We start from the raw sequence: 18,162 nt of genomic DNA, 5'->3' as shown, positions 1-18,162 counted from the left end.
TCTTTTTCTCATGGTTAAGAGCTTGTCAGAGAAGAGGAACAAATAGCAAGTGCTAAAAAGCTCTGGGCACCAAAGGACTGTGTGGGATGTCAGCAGGCAGGAACCTATCCTCATGTGAGGATTGGCGAGGAAGGTTCCAACGGCAAGGGAGAATTCCACTGACACACAAAAAAAGTCCTCATTTTATACTCAATAGTATTCTGACTCTCAGGGGTATTTCCTAAGCTCTGAGAAGAAAAAAAAAAAAAAGCCTGTTAACATCGCCACTTAATTTAATCAAAATATTCTGCTGACCAACGCTCTAATTTAGAAAAGGGACACAAGTGTTTTTAAAGCCTGTGACTGGTACATCATTTACATCTTTATAAATTACTTTCGTATCACTCCACATTCTAAAAGGGGAGCTGAAATATCATCTGAAGACAGTAAAACATCCAAAAGGGTGCACATAATTAAACAGTGAAAGTCTAGTGACAAAACAAAACAAGTTTATGGATGTTTATTCTCCAGAGTATTGTGTAAATGGTTTAAGATGAGTCATACAAAATTTGGTGTCTGTATCAGATTCCCTGCAGGTAACATCACTTCTGAAGTAAGAAGGATCTTAGTTATCAGAGTCTCAAATCATGGACTCTAAGGATGACGTCAGGCCTCTATATAAAGAATAGCCAACTCTCCCTTTACTGGAGGTAATTAGGAGGGTTGTACTGGTGGTAAGTGTGGGAGACACTGCAGTTCAATTACATGAAATTTTCAATTACCCAAATTGCCCTGACAATGGTTAGGGACCTGCTTAGCTCCCTGAAGGGACTCGGTTTCAGAAGGAAACCACTGGCTTTAGTTCAAAGCTTCCCACTTGTTAAAGCAGAACAGCTTCTGGGGGTGGGGAGACAAATCCCTGCAAGGCTACTGTAACCATGGTTGAGCTGTGCTTCAAAGCTGGCTATAAAGACACATGGGTTCCATCCAAACATTCATTGTAACAAGATTATTATGCATTTTTTAGAAATAAATTATAAAATATGATCTATGATACTTTAGCTTTAAAGTTTCTTGACTTTAGGAAGGTGTTTTTCCCTCTCTAGGAAAGCAAAATTAAACAATATATTCTGATTACATTCTGTAAGTAAAACATTTGTTTTCTACCATGTGGGCTATAAATGGCAGGACACAAAAGAGATGACATGGGGCAATTTCCAGTATTAAACAGTCAAAATGTAGACAGTTTAAAAAATTAAGAGATTATTTGAATATTTTTTGGGGGTTGGTTCTGAGGCTAGGATCTTATGCTCCAACTCTAGCATAACCTATATAGTCTATACATTTGTGGCCCCTACTTCTCATCAGTCATGTTGCAAAGATGACTAAGATAGCTAATAAAGAATATAAGACTGCACTATGCAAATTTTTTACCACCGCCAGAAAAATGACTCAAAATACATATCCTTTAGATAGATTCTCCAAAGACTAAGGAAAGTAGCATGTTTAAATTTTTCAAAAAGATTTTATTTATTTATTTGTGAAGAGAGGGGAGTGGAGGGAGACAGAAAGAGAAACATCGACTGGTTGCCTCTCATGTGTCCTGACTAGGGATCACCCTACAACTCAGACATGTGCCCTGACAGGGAATTGAACTGGTGACCTTTTGCTTTGCAGGACAATGCCAAACCAACTGAGTCACCCAGTCAGGGTGCATGTTTAAATTTTTATTTCCATATAATGGATACTTAACTACTTAAAACAGTTTGACTGGCAAGTAACAAATCACAGTTTTGAAAATATTCAAATGGATGCATATAATCAGGGTTTGTCTTCGGCCACAAATTTTTAAATTGCTTGCTTTATATAATCAGATTTTATAGCCATAGAAACTCACCATTCCCAAACTCTTAGGCTCTTATCATCAGATGTGCTCACAAATCTCCTGTTTTCATCAACAAAAACAATGGTGTTGACAGCTCCCAAATGCCGGTCATACTCCTGTACAATTTCTCCACTTCGAATGTCCCACTGTGTATCAAACGAGAAGCGGTAACAGATTAATGAAAACAAAAGTGGGACAGATTAGTGAAAACAAACAAAGATCATAATTATGGAAAGTGAAAAAAAAAGGATTCCCAACATCCTATTTTTATGAATATACTATTTTCTACTAACAAGAGCATCAGCAATCCCTAAAAGTAGCAAACATTAAACAAGTTAATATTTCTTATTCTGTCTCCTCATACAACATAAAGCTCAGGAACCTTAATAAAAATACTGTGAAAAGACTTACTTGCACTATCTTTTTATCAGACATCCCAGCCACAAAGAGATTTTGCTTATCTTCATCAGGATTAAATTTGACACAATAAGGTACTTTTCGGTTTGTAAATCTTGATATACACTGTCCTAAAACCAAAGACCCAAGTTAAAATAGGCAAAATAAATTTGACCACTTAAAGATAACCCTGGGATAAAGATCTAGAGATTATCTGCTTAATAAATTCTGAGGAAAGGCAGCCTGCTTGCTCTTTATTGTAAATCATATTGTTCTTTTTCATGGACTTGTAATGATTAAAATAATTTTTTTGAAAGTAAATCTGTATCACCAATTGCAGAACAGATAAAGGTCCCCAGGTGACTGCGATGCGCAGCCAGAGTTGAGGACCTCTGCCAAAGAGGTGACGGGTAAGGGCCTTGGGACTGGAAAGGCCTTAGTATGAACCCAATTTGGCTATTTACTAGCTGTGTGACTCTGAAAAGGTTACTACCTCTTTAAACCTCACTTTTCTCCTCTATAAAAGTAATGGTACTTTAATCAAGTAGGAATATTTTAAGAATTGAATGAGAAAGTAGATATAAACACTTAGAATAATGCCTGGTCAACACAAAGTGTTTAGTAAATGTTAGCTATTAGTTTTATCCTTAAAACAGCAAGACGAAAGACGGTTCTTTAATTATGTAAATTTATACTAGCCACAACATACTGCTGCAATTCATATGTCCATGAATAGATGAAACTAACGGGACTGTGAAAGTTTAGAACTACATTTTAATCAATTTGGGCAATTAAGTTTTGTTCTGTCCATAAGACATCTACGGTGCTTCTACTACATGCAAGGACATGTGCTAGGTGATATGGGGAACAAAAAGATCAATTAAATAGTCTATGGAAGATTTCAAATGTCTTCGTCTATCAATATGTTTCCTTTATATACGGTATTTGGTGGAAACAGAATTTAATAGTGAAAGGCCTATTTACACAGCTGAGTTTCAACTCTACAGACAAATGTGATAAACAATGATAGGAGAATTAGCAGTTAGAGAAGGCACTATTTTCCCAAAGAAGAACACACACCTATTTCATTTAAAAATGCTAATTTCTAAGATGAGTACCTATTATTATAAGTGAGCTCTTACCTGTCTCTGTGTCCCAGAGCTTAAGATATCTGTCATAAGCTGCGCTGAGGAACTGTGTCCCTGCAGTATTAAAGCAGATGTCCCTAACAGCTTTACTGTGACCTAAAAGCAGAGACAACAGAAATGTAGGTGAAGCATCTTCTTTTAAAACATAAACACCATAAGAAAAACAGTATTAAACAGTGTTTTCCAAGCCATGCTGCAAGTCAGAAATCACTGGAGCCCCATGCCCTGATTTCACTGCCTCAGAACTGGTTTTATGTGGGCTTGGGAATACAGGTGGTCCTCAACCCTCCAACCTCCTTCATAAAGCTTCTCAGGTGATTCGGATGCATAACATTTAGATAAGAAGCAAAGGAAAAGATCTAACATTTTAAAAAAGCCCATCATGGCAATCTCTTAATATGTAATATATACAACTGATGACTAAACAGCCAAGAATTTAAGGAAACCTAATAGGCCAATTGTTGCCAATGAACGATAAATGACTGTGAAAGAGGTGACATTTTGGAGGTTCACTCTCAGATTACTCACTAAGCTGGAAGTAAAAAGAGTGACCTAAACCTCCTCAAGTTCATGAAAAAAATCATAGCCCTTATTCAATAACTCCCTATTTGTGTGATCACATTACCAAATTTCACAGAAGTGGAATCAGAGTCTAAGACTAAGTCTTTTTGAAAACAAATATTGTCTTTTTTTTTTTTTTTTTTTAGAATAACAGTTTGACGATAAAGCAATTTTAAGGTGCTTTGCTTGGAAATCAATCTTGCCAGACCAATCAACTTTTTTGACAGTTACAGGAACAAATAAAACATGGCTAACTGAAAGCAGAAACTTTCATATTTTTTACCACCCCGGCCTGACCAAGGCTGCTAAGTACAATTGTGCAAAATGTGCGTGGCACAAATTGTCAATCATACACAGCAGCCCTGAACCACAGCCATCAATAGGCTCTGAGGAGGTACCATGTGTCATGGCAATTAGGCAATTAGGTAATCTTTTCTATAACAGGAGTCCCAGTAAGAGCTATCATCTTCCTAAGCAGGAAATTGTCAGTTTTCCACTGAAAAACTGTCCGCCAGTGCAGGGGAGACAAATGGGGACCACATCCCCTACATCTGCAGGAGGCATTTTGCTCCCTGTATGCTGCCGAGTGCCTTCCCATGAATCTTTCTTTAGGCTGCTCCAGCATCTTGGGCAGTATTTATTTGTGCAGTGAGGCCCTAAAATCATACAGCACTGCAGAACACACTCCCACTTCAATCTAAAAACAGAGCCACTAAGATTCACAGAAATACTGTTTCAATGCAATACAGCTAAATTTGGAAGCCTTCACACAAAATTTGACAAACGCTGTAAAATACTCTCTACCAAAAAGGCCAGTCCGCCACAAAGCTGTCCTCTGTTTGGCCTTCTCTATTTCAAGGAGTTCTCCCCAATCTCATCTTTTTCCGTGCGTTAAATGCCAATTCCCAATCTCTCTTCAAATCTTAACATCTGGCTAGCTAATTGCTTACTAGAATTTTCATCCCCAAACCCCAAGCGCAGCTCAAATTTGAGTCTGAATCCTCAGCATCCTCCTCTGTCCATTCTCTTGGTGAATGACACCGGCATTCATCCTGGTGTCACCTGGGAGTCACCCTAGATTTCTGCCTTATTCTTATCACTCACATCCAGTAAGTCCCATTGATTTTAACTCTTGATTAATTTTTTTCCTCCCTGTCTCTGCTGCTTTAGTTCAGCTTCTTACCATCTCTAATCCAGACTGATGAAATAAGCTTGTAATTCATTTCCCTGCCTCCAGGCCTGCACCATTAAAGCATCCTCCATATTGCCACTGTGATCCTTGTAAACTTCAAACCTGATCATGTTGCTTTCCTGCAAGAACTGTTTAATGTCTGGCTTCCCAAAGCCCCCAGGACAGAGTCTAAACTCCTTAATAACCGTACACACAGTCCTCCATACTCTGCCCTCTCTTTGGCTGCTTTTCTCACCATATCATTCCATGCCCTGACAACTCTGAAATGTAAGTGGTTCCTCCAAAAGCAGTATGCTTTCTCGTACCACTTTTGCTTCTGCTCCTTGCTCTTTCTAGTCTTCTTTCTTTGTCTATGTGGGGAGACTTACTCTCTCTTCAAGGCTCAACTCAAGTTTATGAAGATTTTCATTCATATTAGTGCAGAAAAATTATGGTCTATGATGATAAAAAGTTTAAGAAGTCTTTCCAAACAGTTATAGTCAGAGAAAAAAGAAGCATTACCAATAAATGTTCGCAGACAACGCCTGTCTCCATAAACCTCCCATAGCTGGGGGGGAAAAAACAAATAAATATTAAATTTAATATTATACTTTGATAAAATGACAACTTTCAATCAGTAACAGCTGCCATATGCTGTCTATGTGCATGCATATCTGTATGTGTACAGGGGATTTAACCAAAGGCAGTTGGTATACATCATTAAATATATTGCTTGGCACTTCTAGTCTGTGTTGCACTATTTGGACTCATGGACTCACACACACACACTTTAAAACTAAACTTTGAAATCAGATGCTAAAAGATACATCAAAATATCACCAGAACTTAGATGGAGCTAATATACATGATTTGTTTTCTTCTTGTTCTTTTCTGTATTTAATATGAGAAAAAAGTTTCTACCATGAACTACACTATTAAAGAGTTAAATATTATTAAAACTGCCATGTTTATAACATTTTGGTATTAAAAGGTTTTGTTTTGAACGTTTCTAAAATAACGAGTACTATAGAAGCTGTATTGTGAAAATGATGATCCAGATTAAATGTAACAGGTTCATAATTCTCATCACATCTAAAGTGAATTAATACAAGAGCTTCAAAAGTAGCTTTTTTCTCTCCTGCCTCAAATCCAATTCTCAACAGAACTGCTAGTCCTCTAAAACAGAAAGCGCTTCCTGGCCACCGAGTGCCAACATCAAGCCTCAGTTCCCATAGTGCAGCAGGCAAGGAGTCCTTTACTCAGTCCAACCCAGTCCTTCGCTCAGGACTGCAGGAGTCATTCTGTGTTTCTCAGATTTTAGGCTCCAGCAACCAGAAGACTAGGTTTCACACACACACACACACACACACACACACACCATGCTGATTCATTCTATTCGCTCTTCTCAGACATAGTCTAGGCTCCACCCTCTTTTACTAGTTACCTTCCTAGTGAGCTATACTTCCTCTTTGAAACCAGAAAACTTTGTTTCTGATTTTATAATGATCATTAAATTCATAATGAAATGTTCATCCTAAGGGCAGAGACAGTGCCTTAATAATTTTTTGGCCCTTGGACATAACAGGCACCTAATTCATGTTTACAGAAGTGAAATAAATTGTATTCTATGCTTTTTTAATTGGTCAAAGAGAAAAACTTAATCTCAATTAACATAGTTTGTATAAAGTAAAAGTTAAAGGAAATAGGGTTTTGTTTTTTAAAGATTTTATTTATTTATTTTTGAGAGGGGAAGAGAAGGAGAAAGCAAGGGGGAGAAACATCAGCGTGTGGTTGCCTCTCACGTGCCCCCTACTGGGAACTGGGTGGCCAGCAACCAGGCATGTATCCTGACTGGGAATTGAACTGGAGACCCCTCGGTTTGCAGGCTCACACTCAATCCACTTAACTACACCAGCCGGGGCAGAAATAAGGGTTTTTTACTCCAAACTATTGCTTGTTATTTTAAGCTATTAAGTATAGACAAATGCCTAAATGGTTGCTCTCATTAAAAAAAACAACAACAAACAAACAACAAAAAGATACTGCCTTTATGGATATTGTTAATAACCATAAATTATTTACAAAGAATAAAATTGTGACAATTCAACTTTCCAAGCCCCAAGAACACTGTAGAGTTGATATTTATTGACCATGATAGTGAACCAGACACACAAGACACAAAAGAGGTAAGAGCTCTTCTTTCAGATTTAAGATTTTTAAAAAGGCTTTCCCATATCGAAGCCAACAGGCAATGGCAACTCAGTTTTTCCTACCATATACTCTCTACAGTTGAACATCGCCATAAAAGTGAAACAGCCTCCCAAGTCTATAAAAAGTGGGAGGAGAGTCTGGGAGCATTCCTGCTCCTTGGTGACTCCTAGCATTTATAAGAAAAAGGATGAATTATATTATCCACTCTCTAGAAATTGGATTTCTGTCATGTGTCCCCTCTACTCCGTAAGGTTCTGAAACAAATGAACTCAGTTACATATACAAAAACCTCTATAAAAATGCACTGTTAAGGATTAAACATTTATGTGTCTGAAGCCAAAGTGATTGGTTACATTCTAATCAGTTATCTCAGCTTACAGAAGAGCCTGGCCAACTGAAACCATATAGCTATATTTGAATCAACATGTTTAGAAGCAGTTCATAAATTGCTGCATTCACAGGGCCTGAGAGAAAATTATTAGTCTCTAATTACCTAACAAACCCAAATTTATTTATAGTTAACCAAGCAGATTTACCAAAGCAGTAGCTCTGCAGCACTCCTACTCTGTTACTGAAAACTCACCTTAATTTTACAGTCCATGGAACAAGAGAGCAATAAATGGCCAGAGAGAGGAAACAATCTGACGGCACTGACGCCCTATAAAAAGGTATTACAGTTATCAATCAGAAGTATTCTAAAATCAGCTAAAATTAAACCTAAGAAAAAGAATGTATTTTTAAGCAATCTAATTTACTATTTTCTTCATTCCAAAAATTATGCCCCAGAATAACCTTCATCAGTATTCTAACAGTGACCCTTACGGATACTAAACTTCTCATAATTTGTTTTTTAACCGTAATATTGACTTCCTTACCCAAGGGAATTCTTAGTTATTCAAGTTGCTAATCCCCCACTCCTCTTCTCTCTTTAACTCAGTTCCTTTGCTCTTTGCTAAAAGCTGTAAATTGCTACTTGGAATAGTACAGGCGACAAGGATCATCGACATCAAAAGTTTTCAAGTATAATATCTTGTCCCTTCACTAGTTTAAATATTTTCATAGGTTGTAAACCAGGGGACACTTATTCTCCTTGGAAGGGTGATAACCTCAAGAGCTAAGGCAAAAGTACTGAGCCTTTAGTGCTAACACAAGCCTATTACTCCTTGACTTGGTGCCCAAGAGGAAGCAAATTGTGGCAGAAATTTAGAAGGAAAGGCCAGGGCTACTACAAGGGAAGAGGAGACTAAATCACAGATTCTTAGGTCATGGCCAATCCAGAGGACCTTGAAGAATGACCCATCACTTGCCATTGATATGCATGGGTAACTCCAAAGCTCAACTTAGGATTCTCTTCAATATGACTGCCCTGCTCTATCTTGACTTCCCTATATCTTTACCAGAAATAGAGAATGTTCCACATCAACAGCTGAAACTTACGTTGGCTTCACTCTTCTACATTACAACGAACCAAAAAACCACCAATTTGCTTACCTTTGTGTGTCCAGACCACACATGAATTTGTTTTTTAGGAAGATAACATTTCTCAGGTGGCACAGTTGACCGCAGATTAACACCAACATCCTGAGGTATGTGAAGATAAGACCTGCCTTGATAGTCATACATTTCTTTAACTGAAACAAGAAGGCAAAGGAAAGCAATGAACAAACACAAGCCATAGCCATGAAATCTCTACCCTTAAAATGATAAACATTTATTCATTGGTATATTATTCTACAGTAAGGTTTAGGTAATAACACTCTGATATTAGGGCCAAGAATAGCTAAAATTTAGCTGCCTGAAATCATTGCTCTTATTTATAAAGGTAGTATTTTGGAACTCCTAAATACCCAGAAAATATTAGATCTCTAAATAAGATATATACTTCTTTTACTCATTTACAGATTGTTGTGATATATATAAAAGACTTCACTGCGGTATCATTACAGCGAGGCAAGAAAAATAATACTTGGGTCTTGTGAGTCACTGGCAAAGAATCAGGAGTGGCACAAGGTAAGAAGGAAGCTAAACAAAACAAAAAATATCAGCTATTTTTTTCCACTGCTTTCCTCTCTTACGTCTTTCCAGGTTCCTTTTCCATTCTCTTTTCTACTTTCAACACAGATTTTACAATAAAGTCTCTTGTGGGAATCAAATGACATAGTGCATGAGGGGGGACCCCCAAAACACTGGAATTATCTTCTGGGGGATGGGCTCCTTGTACTACAGGTTTCACTCATTAGGTGAATGTTCTAGGAACCCATCTGTATCAGTGTACCAGCTGGCACTGTTGTGAGAGGCTGAGTTTGGCTTCAGTGAATTTGTTTTGAAGATTCGCTTTCAACACATTTGCCCATTTCATGATGAGTGACTTACGAGAGCACCTTCCCACACCACGCTGACTGTTCAGCAGTTTTTGACCAAAAATGGCATGATTCCCCCAACCCCACACTCCCTATTCACCCAAGCTTGTCCCAAGTGACTTTTTTTTTTGTTTTCCTGGATGAAAAATGTCCTCAAAGGGAAATGTTTTGCCAACGTGGAAGAGGTGAAACACAAAATGGCAGAAGCACTAAAAGGCATCAAAATCAATGTGTTCAAAAACTGTTTTAAGCAGTGGAAAAAAGTCTCGATAGGTGTACTGCATGAAATGGAGAGTACTTTGAAATGACTGAACTTAAACAAGCATACACAATTTTTTACAAATATAAATTCCATTTTTTGCGGTCCCCCCATATATAAAACATTTGGTAGCCTGCCTGAGAGAGTAGCACTAAAAAAATGCTGGCCGTCGCTGTTATTACAGCTGTGTAACTGCAGGGCTACACGGGCTCCTTGGAGATAAAAACTGGAGCTTGAGAGCCAAATACGGCTTTGTCAAACCTAAATATTTGATATGCGATACATTAGAATAATCAATACTATCGGTGCTGAATTATTCTTTACAGTTTCAGATAATCACTACATAATTTTCGAAATACAACTAATCATTTATGAACCAGGTACATTCTATAATTTTTATAACTTATTTTGGTGTATATACATTTCCTCCCACAGATCAAAATGAGTATGAGAGTCTCAATCTCCAATCTATTCACATCAAAACAAAGTTTATTCTTTTAAAATATAATTTAGTAACTGTGAGTAGACTCGAGGAATAATTGACTTGGGTTAAAAACAAAAGGCTAAAATGACTGGGGCTCTACTGACACACCAAAAAAGAGTCAATTCAGATTTCTTCTTTATCTTTTAAAAAAAATTCCTTAGCACTAAAAAAATTATCTGCAGCTATCATTAATCATTCTATTTCCTCTCATCTATTAGAACATGAAAGAGCTTGTTGTAATTTTTTTGGGATGCAAATTGTCCAATATAATTCTTAATATAATGAATTGTAGCAGCTGATTAGTAGAGGCAAGGGATATTATATGAACAGAGAACAGAGCAAATATCTGAAAGTTTACCATAAAAATGAAGAAGCATAAAAAATATATTACCGTGTAAGATTGTCTTTTCCTCTCCAGGTTTCTCTTCTTCCAGTTTGCCTTTTTTCTGCCTCTTTGCTGTGATTTCATCCAATTCTTTTTGTTCTTCCTAAGGAGAGTAAAGGAGTGAACTTTAAAAATGGATGTTCTAGAACCCCATCATGGCCAAAGTTGGTTATAAATTCTTCACAATGAGGTCTACTTTTTCTGAAGGAATAGCTTCAAGTATGTCTTCCAGGAGAACAATCTCAATTCTTCAACAGATTACAAATTGATATTAAACACAGATTACAAAATGATATTAAACACATAATGGGTACTAGTTAAAAATTTTAAACTCATTTTATACCAAATTGATTTTTCTGTAACACCTAGAAATAAATTTAACATATTATGCTAATTATGCAAGAGAAAAGACAAGGCAATTAGAAAATCTAGTACCAGACAGGAAGCTGAATTTTAGTACACAATGTTCTTCTTCAGTAAACAGCTTTTACATAATCATAAGAATATAAGCAATGACAACAGATTTGTGACAAACTTTTATGCAAGAAGCAGTGAAACAAAGGTGAGGCAGTAGAAAATTTTTATCTGTACTAACAAAGAAGTCAACAGATGATGTTTATAATAAGCATATGGATATTATTGAGATATAATATCTCAATATAATACAATAATATGCATGTTATTGGATGTAAGATATACAGCTAGACTATAAACTTCATGAGGATAGAATTTTCTTGATTTTGCCCACTGCCTTATCCATCAGACCTAGAACAGTAAGTGGCTCAGAGACAGTGAAGCTACAAGTGGGAAGGAACAGGGTAGGGGTCTACAGCTTTACCCCATAGTAAGAAAAAAAAAAATCGATATATTACTCTGTTAAGCATTTTAAATACGTTAATACACAAAACCCACAACAATTCTAAAATCACAGAAAGGCTCAATATCTAGTATCAGAAGAGCAGCTACCATGGCAACTTAACAGCATTATCAAGGTGATATTTATTAAAAATTGTTCAATAGTGAGTTATAATTAAAAAGTATGGAAAAAATAAATCAGAAAAATGTAAGTAAAATTATTCTAAAGGGAAACAAAAAAATCTTATGGTATTTTCTCAGTTAACCTAGGCACAGAAATTTTTATGAGTCATTTAGTTCTCTAAGCAAATCTCAAGTTTATTAATACAGGCATCCTTCATAGAGATACAGCAGGCACCTGAACTGACAATGAAAAACATCAAAGCTTACTTCTGAAGGTTTGGCTACATCTTTTTCATCCACATATTTTGCCCATGGTCCCAAGAAACCATCAATATTAGATGCATCATTTTCTTTGAACTTTTTCCTCTTTTCTATTTTCTTCTGACCAGTTTCAAACACAGTTAAACCTACATTAAAAAAAAAGACATCAGAAATAAATAACTTTCTAAAGAAACAGCAGCATATATATAATTTTACTTTATACTGTTCATATCACCAAAAAGTCTATTAAGAAATACAAAATAAATTCTATATAATTATGCCAGGTATACCAACTCATGATACACAAAAAAGGATTCAATGTTTTCAGCAAAGAAACTTTCTACCACTGTAATATTTTGCAAATTCTAATATATGTAAAGAAAAGACCAGCTATGTAATCCTGAATAGTACACAATCCTTTTAATGAATCATAGACTTGTATCAGTGAATTTTACCACTTTTTGAAACTCAGCAATTTAATATTGTTAAATATTAATAAAGCTACCTTTGAAAGAATAAACTAAAATTTATAATTTAAAAACTTAACTGAATTACATGGAGTAATTAACAACATCTTTGTTTACTTGTAATGCAACAACATAAAGTCTCACAAGAATCTAGTATTTCTTCTCATGATCTCAATCTACATGATCTCTGCTGTAGAGCAGAGATTTATGCTCTAATAGCATAAATCTTAATAGTAAGAGGGAAAAGAGGAAAGAAGATGTTTCTGGACTGGGATATGATCAGTAGAAGATGGCATACTATGTGTAGTTGTTCAGCTGGAAACAGAAAGGTTTATGGGAGTCATAATCACAATTTAACTGTTAACTGAGAATCTAGCTACATAAATATGTGGCTTGCAGAGGTCCAACAAAGAAAAAAGCTTATCTAGATTAATTCATATCAACATCCTTTAGGCTGTGTGTTGTAACAGAATCTTGTCAAAAATTCTATTTTAACAATAATCTAGTTTATACACCGAGGACAGCTTGATCACAAAGGTCTGTAGCTACTAACTGTTCTGTACAAATAGCATATTCTGTTGTTAATGAGTATTTCATAGAAAAGATTCCAATGGGCTGATGAGCTTTGTTCAGATTAGGATTTAGAATAACTTTGCCTTATAATAACACAAAATGAATATGAGCACAAACATGCATTTTAAAACATTCAAAAACTCAACATTTGAAGCAACCCTTCAATGGCAATCTCTACAATGACGATTTTTCCGCTCTGTTAAAATGTAGCTTGACATTAATGTGGACAGATAAACTGCTAAAGTTAGGTATACATTGATTATAATTTACCAAATTGAGTTTATCAGGGTTGGCAATGGCCAAGTACTCATAGAAACTCCCCCAGATAGGTACAATTACCTTCTCTATAAGGTTGCACACCTAGTACATGACAAAAGCAAGCACTAAAACTGTAAATAGTTCTAAACTGCAACACTACTGCCTCAGATGAAAAAAAAAATCAAGAGCTATAACAAAATAGTAGTTTTATTCTTATTATCTAAAGTCAATCTGCAAGATGGTAATTATAGGTATGTATAATTTCAAATAAATCACCTTGATTTTTCTCGGCTTCTTCTACAGAACCAATATACTTAGTAGTCACTTGATTATCTAATGAAGGGTCCAATGCATAGCCTAAAAGGAAAAAAGTACAAATTACTGACTCCATTTTTTGCCATTTACAAATCATTTTAATTCTATACAAATAAACTCACTTCACATTTTCTTTACGAGATGTCAAAAATACTCCTTAACTTAGGACTAATCCTTCTTTCCCGAGCTGTGTTTCTATTCAGAACAATTAACCCAAGTCTCAGCTTGGACCATGAATGACTTCAGCAGAATAAGAAGTATCTTACGGGATAAAGCTAGCACACTGACATATTATTATTAAGATCCTTCCAAGCCAAAATATCCAGCTGTAGTCTTACATTTTGGAAGAGCTTAAAAATATACATACATCATACATTCAGAAGATCAGAAACTTTTTATTTTTTAATTTTTTAAAAATATATTTCATTGATTATGCTGTAACAGTTGTCCCAATTATTTCCCCTTTGCCCCCTCTACCTGGTATAACCATTCCCTCTAGCAATTCCCATTCCCCTCCCCCACTCAGTTCATGTCCATGGGTCATGCATGTAAGTTCTTTGGCTACTCCATTACCTGTACTGTTCTTAAAATCCTCCTGTCTGTTTTGTACCTACCAATTTGTGCTTCTTAATCCCTGCACCTTCCCCCCATTTTTCCCCTTCCCACTTCCAACTGATAACCCTCCAAATGATCTCCATTTCTCTGACTCTTTTCCTGTTCTGCTTGTTTGCTTAGTTTGTTATTTGGATTCAATTATTTATAGTTGTGAATTTATTGCCATTTTAATTGTTCATCATTTGGATCTTCTTTTTCTTATGTAATTCCTTTTAGCATTTCATACAATAATGGCTTGGTGACGGTGAACTCCTTTAGTTTTACCTTGTCTGGGAAGCACACTGAAGGACAGATAAGTCTTTCAATTCTAAATGACAGCTTTGCTGGATAGAGTAATTTAGGTTGTTGGTCCTTGCTTTTCATCACTTTGAATGCTTCTTGCCAGTCCCTTCTTGCCTGCAAAGTTTCTTTTGAGAAATCAGCTGAGAGTAACTGCCTGCTTTTCACTTCTGCTTTTTAGATTCTCTTTTTATCTTTAACCTTTGGCATTTTAATTATGATGTGTCTCGGACTAGTTCTCTTTGCATTCATCTTGTTTGGGACTATCTGTGCTTCCTGGACTTGTATGTCTATTTCTTTCACCAAGTTTGTTTTCTTTCATTACTGTTTCAAATAAGTTTTCAATTGTTTGCTCTTCCTCCCCTCCTTATGGCACCTCTATGGTTCAGATATTGATACATTTAAAGATGTGCCAGAGGTTCCTAAGCCTATGGTCATTTTTTAAAAGTTCTTTTTTCTTCCTGAAAAAAGAATTTGTTCTGACTGAATGCTTTTTCCTTCCTCGTGTTCCAAATTGTTGACTTGATTCTTGGCATCATCCTCTCCACTGTTGGTTCTCTGTAGATTTTATTTCACTTAATCAAACTTTATTTCTGCCTGGGTCTTTTTTTTTTAACCACAGTGTAATACCCAATGAGTTCCTGATAACCAGGAGCATCCTGATAACCAGTGTTTTGAACTCTGCAGCTGAGAGGTTGCTTATCTGTTTCATTTAGTTCTTTTCTGGAGTTCTGGTATGTTCTTTCATTTGGGCCATATTTGTCTCCTCATTTTGGCAGCCTCCCTGTGTTTGTTTCTGTGTATTAGGTACAGCTGCTTTGACTCCCTATCTTAGTGCAACTATTAAGTTGTATGGGGCGGAGCCTTAGGTAATTGCCAGGGCAGGATAATCTGTGTTACCTCTTTGTTGCTGCGTGGGGGAGGGCTCAGAAAGGGGACAATGCTGCTGTCTGGCCCCTAGAGTTTTGCTCAGGAGGAAACTGTCTCCTCACTCTCAATTCACTTTCTTCCCCTACGCCCCTGGTGTTCTTCCAGCTATTGTCCTGGTGCTGAATCCCAGAGGGGATGGATCTGCATGAGCCCCAAGCCTGTTGAGGGCCCTTTAAGGTGATGCATTTTCTTCTGCCACCACAACCCCCACTGGTTTTTACAGCCACAACTTACAGAGGCTTATCTTCCTAGTGCTGGGACCCTGGACTGGGTGGTCTGGACTGAGGCTGGGATCCCTTGCTCCCTGAGGTATCCCTCCTGTTTTTTATCCACCACATGTGGATATGGGACCGACCATTCTTGTCTCTGAATCTCCATGCCTCTCGATGTCTCCACCCCTCCTACCCTTCTGGATGACTGTAGCATCTTTAAATCCTTGGTTGTCAGACTTCCACACGGCTCAATTTTTTTGACAAATATCAGGGTGATACTTGTTTTGTAGAGTAGCTGTGTTTTTTGCTATAGTTGTGCATGGAGGTGAAGTATGTTTACTTATGCCTCCATCTTGATCAGAAGTGCAGAAATTTTTTCTTTTTTTAACATATAATACATGGTCTAGATTATCATATTATATAAACTATTAAGTAATTTAAGAAATAGGTTAAGAATTACATATATTCTAGCTATTACTCTGAAAATCCTCTTCTGAGTAAAGACAGTCTGCTCTACCAGTTTTAAAATAATACATTTCTACTTCATAAATCATTATTTATAATGTCCTTGGTAAGAGAAGTAAGGATATCAATTAGTATATGAATACACTCCTTCAACTACAGATAGAGTATGTGGCTACATATAAGTGTGGTCTTCAGCAGCTTATGGGAACTTAAGAGAAAAAAGTATATTAACTCAAATTAGTTTTTTTCTCAAGTGGGGGTTGCTAATACAATCAATGTTTGGTTAAGATCAGTTTTAATAATAATCTAGCATATTCACAAAAAAGGAGGAGATGATTAATCAATCCAGGGTTTAAAACCCATGTGAAGAATCATGGAATACATAATAGTACTAGTCTATTTTTTTAAGGGTACATCTTAGTGGGTATAGTTAACATTTTAATTTTCCAGCTATAGATGAAAAGGAACGTCTTTTGGGAAACAGAAAAGGATTTGTCACCAAACATACTTTTCAAACTAGATAAGGATGTAAGCGCCCAACTCATCCTCGTAATATGCTTAGATAGAAACAACCACCTGTCTATTAGCTCATTTGCATGTAGTTTTTTTTCAGTATTTAAAATATGTTCTTAGCCAGAGGACAGAGCTTGATGGAAGAAAAGCAGCTTCAGAATAGAATCTGTGAGATCACAGGTTCAAATCCCATGAGTTATCCTTCATCTCTATGATATACAGAATAGTGTTCTGTAAATGATGCATTTTTTTAAAACCTCAATGGAGGACATTTTTTTTTCCCCCATGGCAGTTAGAGAGAGAGGAAAGGAGAGTGGGAGAGGGAGGAAGAGGGGAAAGAGAGAGAGAAAAACATCAATTGGTTACCTCCTGTATGCTCAACTGGGGACCAAACTTGCAACCCTGGCATGTGCCCTGACCAAGGATCAAACTTGCAACCTTTCAGTTTACAGGACAATATTCCAACCATCTAAGCCACACTGGCCAGGGCTAAAAGATGTATTTTTAAAAATGAGACATGGCTTGTATAAATTTAAACAAAAACCCTAAGTTAAAAAAGTCATCTCAACCATATAAAGGTATGTAGAATATAATTTTGTCTTGAAGGAAATTTCTGTCTTTATGACAGTGTTGCACTATGTGTTTGCTGGGATGAAGTAGGAGGCAGAGACGGAAAGGCGATCCCTGGTCCTTCCTGCACTGACTGTGTAAGTACCGATCCCTAGCTCATCTGGCCATAGCCTTGTTTCTGAGCAAAAGAACTTATGCTCTCCGTTTCCATCCTCTGTGGTAAAATCTCTACTGCAACCATCATCATTATCCCTACCGCACACCCCCCCCCCCCAGCTTATTAGGGGATAATAGTATTTTTTCCTTACAAATAAGAGAAGTTAAATTTTAGCTATATGTCCTACTAGAAGTCAGCTAGTGATAGAACAAGATGTTACTCTGACATTACAAAATTCCAGTCCAATTTTTTTGTTTTCTATCCTATGTCTCAAATAAATGCATATATTTGCATTTTAGTTCTGAAATACTCTCGTTTATTTTTCTGAAGCTTATTTTCCATTTTATCTTTTTAGTGGAGTTAATGTTTACTTTTTTTCATCTGTAGTCCTATTTGAAATAGTTGTCATTTTTATTATTTATCCTTAAAATTATTAATATTAATATCCTAATAGGTAAACGAGAAGAGACTATGAACAATTTGCAAAGGAATAGTCACAAATACAGGCATACTTCAAAGATACTGTGGATTCAGTTCCAGACACTGCAATAAAGGAATATAGCAATAAATCAAGTCATAATCTTTTTTGCTTGTGGAGGATCTTGTCTTTAATTTGTAAAAAATGCAACATCTGTGAAGTGCAATAAAGCAAAGAACAATAAAATGAGGTAGGCTTATATATGGAAAAATCATCAACCTTATTAGTAGTCCCCCGAAAATAAAATTTTAA

At 36.3% G+C, this 18,162-nt stretch overlaps 1 protein-coding gene across 1 annotated transcript in view; it reads right to left on the bottom strand.

Annotated features, from left to right (window-relative positions):
• CDC40 (cell division cycle 40) overlaps window positions 1-18,162 on the bottom strand; it is a 51,415-nt gene that overhangs the window by 11,431 nt on the left and 21,822 nt on the right. The window contains exons 4-12 of the mRNA XM_054569827.1: window positions 13,653-13,733; window positions 12,085-12,224; window positions 10,846-10,942; window positions 8,843-8,982; window positions 7,935-8,009; window positions 5,663-5,708; window positions 3,403-3,504; window positions 2,276-2,391; window positions 1,877-2,010 (exon numbers count right to left, since the gene is read on the bottom strand). Of these exons, the coding sequence (XP_054425802.1) occupies window positions 1,877-2,010; window positions 2,276-2,391; window positions 3,403-3,504; window positions 5,663-5,708; window positions 7,935-8,009; window positions 8,843-8,982; window positions 10,846-10,942; window positions 12,085-12,224; window positions 13,653-13,733 (931 nt within the window). The remainder of the gene's footprint in view (window positions 1-1,876; window positions 2,011-2,275; window positions 2,392-3,402; window positions 3,505-5,662; window positions 5,709-7,934; window positions 8,010-8,842; window positions 8,983-10,845; window positions 10,943-12,084; window positions 12,225-13,652; window positions 13,734-18,162) is intronic.

This window comes from Pteronotus mesoamericanus, unplaced genomic scaffold (genome assembly GCF_021234165.1).
Source record: "Pteronotus mesoamericanus isolate MK-2021 breed Mesoamerican mustached bat unplaced genomic scaffold, CSHL_Meso_final contig_20, whole genome shotgun sequence".
Lineage (NCBI taxonomy): Eukaryota > Metazoa > Chordata > Mammalia > Chiroptera > Mormoopidae > Pteronotus > Pteronotus mesoamericanus.
Note: the sequence above shows the minus strand (reverse complement) of the source record. Positions and strands in the feature narration are given on the sequence as shown.